Below are 1,547 nucleotides of genomic sequence, written 5' to 3' on the forward strand. Positions count from 1 at the left end.
ATAAAATTTGGTGAGTCACCCCTCCTCTAAATTCCTTTTTATTATTTCTTCTCATTAATTAAAATATCTACTATTAGATTCCCAATCGGTTCAGCATGTCTCTATCAATAGAAAGGTTGTTAAGCAAACAAAAGAAATGTTTTAAAACTTTATCACTAATTGAGGGTTTCCTAAAAAATGGGGATTCGGTGCAACACACAATTGGTCGCCTAGAAGGCAGTTTTGAACAACTAGCTAATTTGAAAGGGGAGTTCGAAGATTTACATTTACAAATATTGGAACTCAAGGGTTTAGATGATGAGGATCAACTCAATGTTTCTGATGAGTTTGAATCCAGGGCATTCGATTGTTATAATGACTTAAAACAAAACCTGACAAAACTAAAGGCAAATCTTAATAATATCGAAACCGATCAAAGCTCTGTAACAAGTCAGAATAGTCAGAGCCCGTCTCACATTAGTCAGAGCCCCTGTCACATTAGACTTCCACCAATTGAATTGCCAACTTTTGAGGGAGAATCAGATAGGTGGTTACCATACAAGGACATATTTACATCGTTAGTCCATAATAATGAGTCTTTGACTGATGTCCAGAGACTTCATTATTTGAAGGCCTCCCTGAAGGGAGAAGCCTCTGATTTAGTAAGCTCGCTTAGCACATCCAATAATAACTATGATGTGGCATGGAAACTGCTATGCGAGCAATATGAAAACACTAGGTTGATTGTAAACAATCATGTAAAGGCCATTGTAAATGCTCCTCCTGTAAATACAGCCAACTACAGGACGTATTCTATCTTCACTAGTGAAATCATTAAAAACCTCAAAGCGATTGAAGCTTTGGGTGTTTCGGTCCATGGGTGGGACCCTTTGTTAATTTCTTTGTTATTAAACAAATTAGATTTAGAAACTCAACGGGATTGGGAAATCAGCATCTCTTCCTCTCAAGAATTGCCTAGGGTTCAGGAATTATTGGATTTTCTATCGAAAAGGGGAAGGGTTGAAGAGATGCTGCACTCGAATAATTTCGAGAATATTGGGAAACGTGATACTTCAAAACAAATTAGATTTAGAAACTCAACGGGATTGGGAAATCAGCATCTCTTCCTCTCAAGAATTGCCTAGGGTTCAGGGATTATTGGATTTTCTATCGAAAAGGGGAAGGGTTGAAGAGATGCTGCACTCGAATAATTTCGAGAATATTGGGAAACGTGATACTTCAAATTTTTCAAACGAGTATCATAATCAAAGTCAGGACACACGGGGACTTCATAAAGGAAGTAATTATTCCAATATAAATAAGTTCAAAAATTCACGAAATTCATACCATGAACCTTCAGGTTCAGAAGTGTCCTGCTCATATTGTAAATTTAATCAAAGTCAGGACACACGGGGACTTCATAAAGGAAGTAATTATTCCAACATAAATAAGTTAAAAAATTCATACCATAAACCTTCAGGTTCAGAAGCGTCCTGCTCATATTGTAAATTGAGGGGACATTTCATTCATAAATGTGTTGCATTTTTAGCTTTAAAGCTCGGGGAAAG

General features: G+C 36.7%; 1 protein-coding gene across 1 annotated transcript; it reads left to right on the forward strand.

Moving 5' to 3' along the window:
* The first annotated feature begins 95 nt into the window (after positions 1–95).
* LOC103522310 lies at positions 96–1,124 on the forward strand. The gene has a single exon (XM_008487414.1). It carries the CDS (start codon positions 96–98, stop codon positions 1,122–1,124), a length of 1,029 nt encoding a protein of 342 aa, XP_008485636.1.
* Positions 1,125–1,547: the final 423 nt, after the last annotated feature.

Source organism: Diaphorina citri, unplaced genomic scaffold, assembly GCF_000475195.1.
Source record: "Diaphorina citri unplaced genomic scaffold, Diaci psyllid genome assembly version 1.1 scaffold7881, whole genome shotgun sequence".
Classification (NCBI taxonomy): domain Eukaryota; kingdom Metazoa; phylum Arthropoda; class Insecta; order Hemiptera; family Psyllidae; genus Diaphorina; species Diaphorina citri.

Excerpts from the sequence above, each read along its gene's own strand:
- LOC103522310 (XM_008487414.1), top strand. The coding sequence starts at position 96 with ATGTCTCTATCAATAGAAAGGTTGTTAAGCAAACAAAAGAAATGTTTT.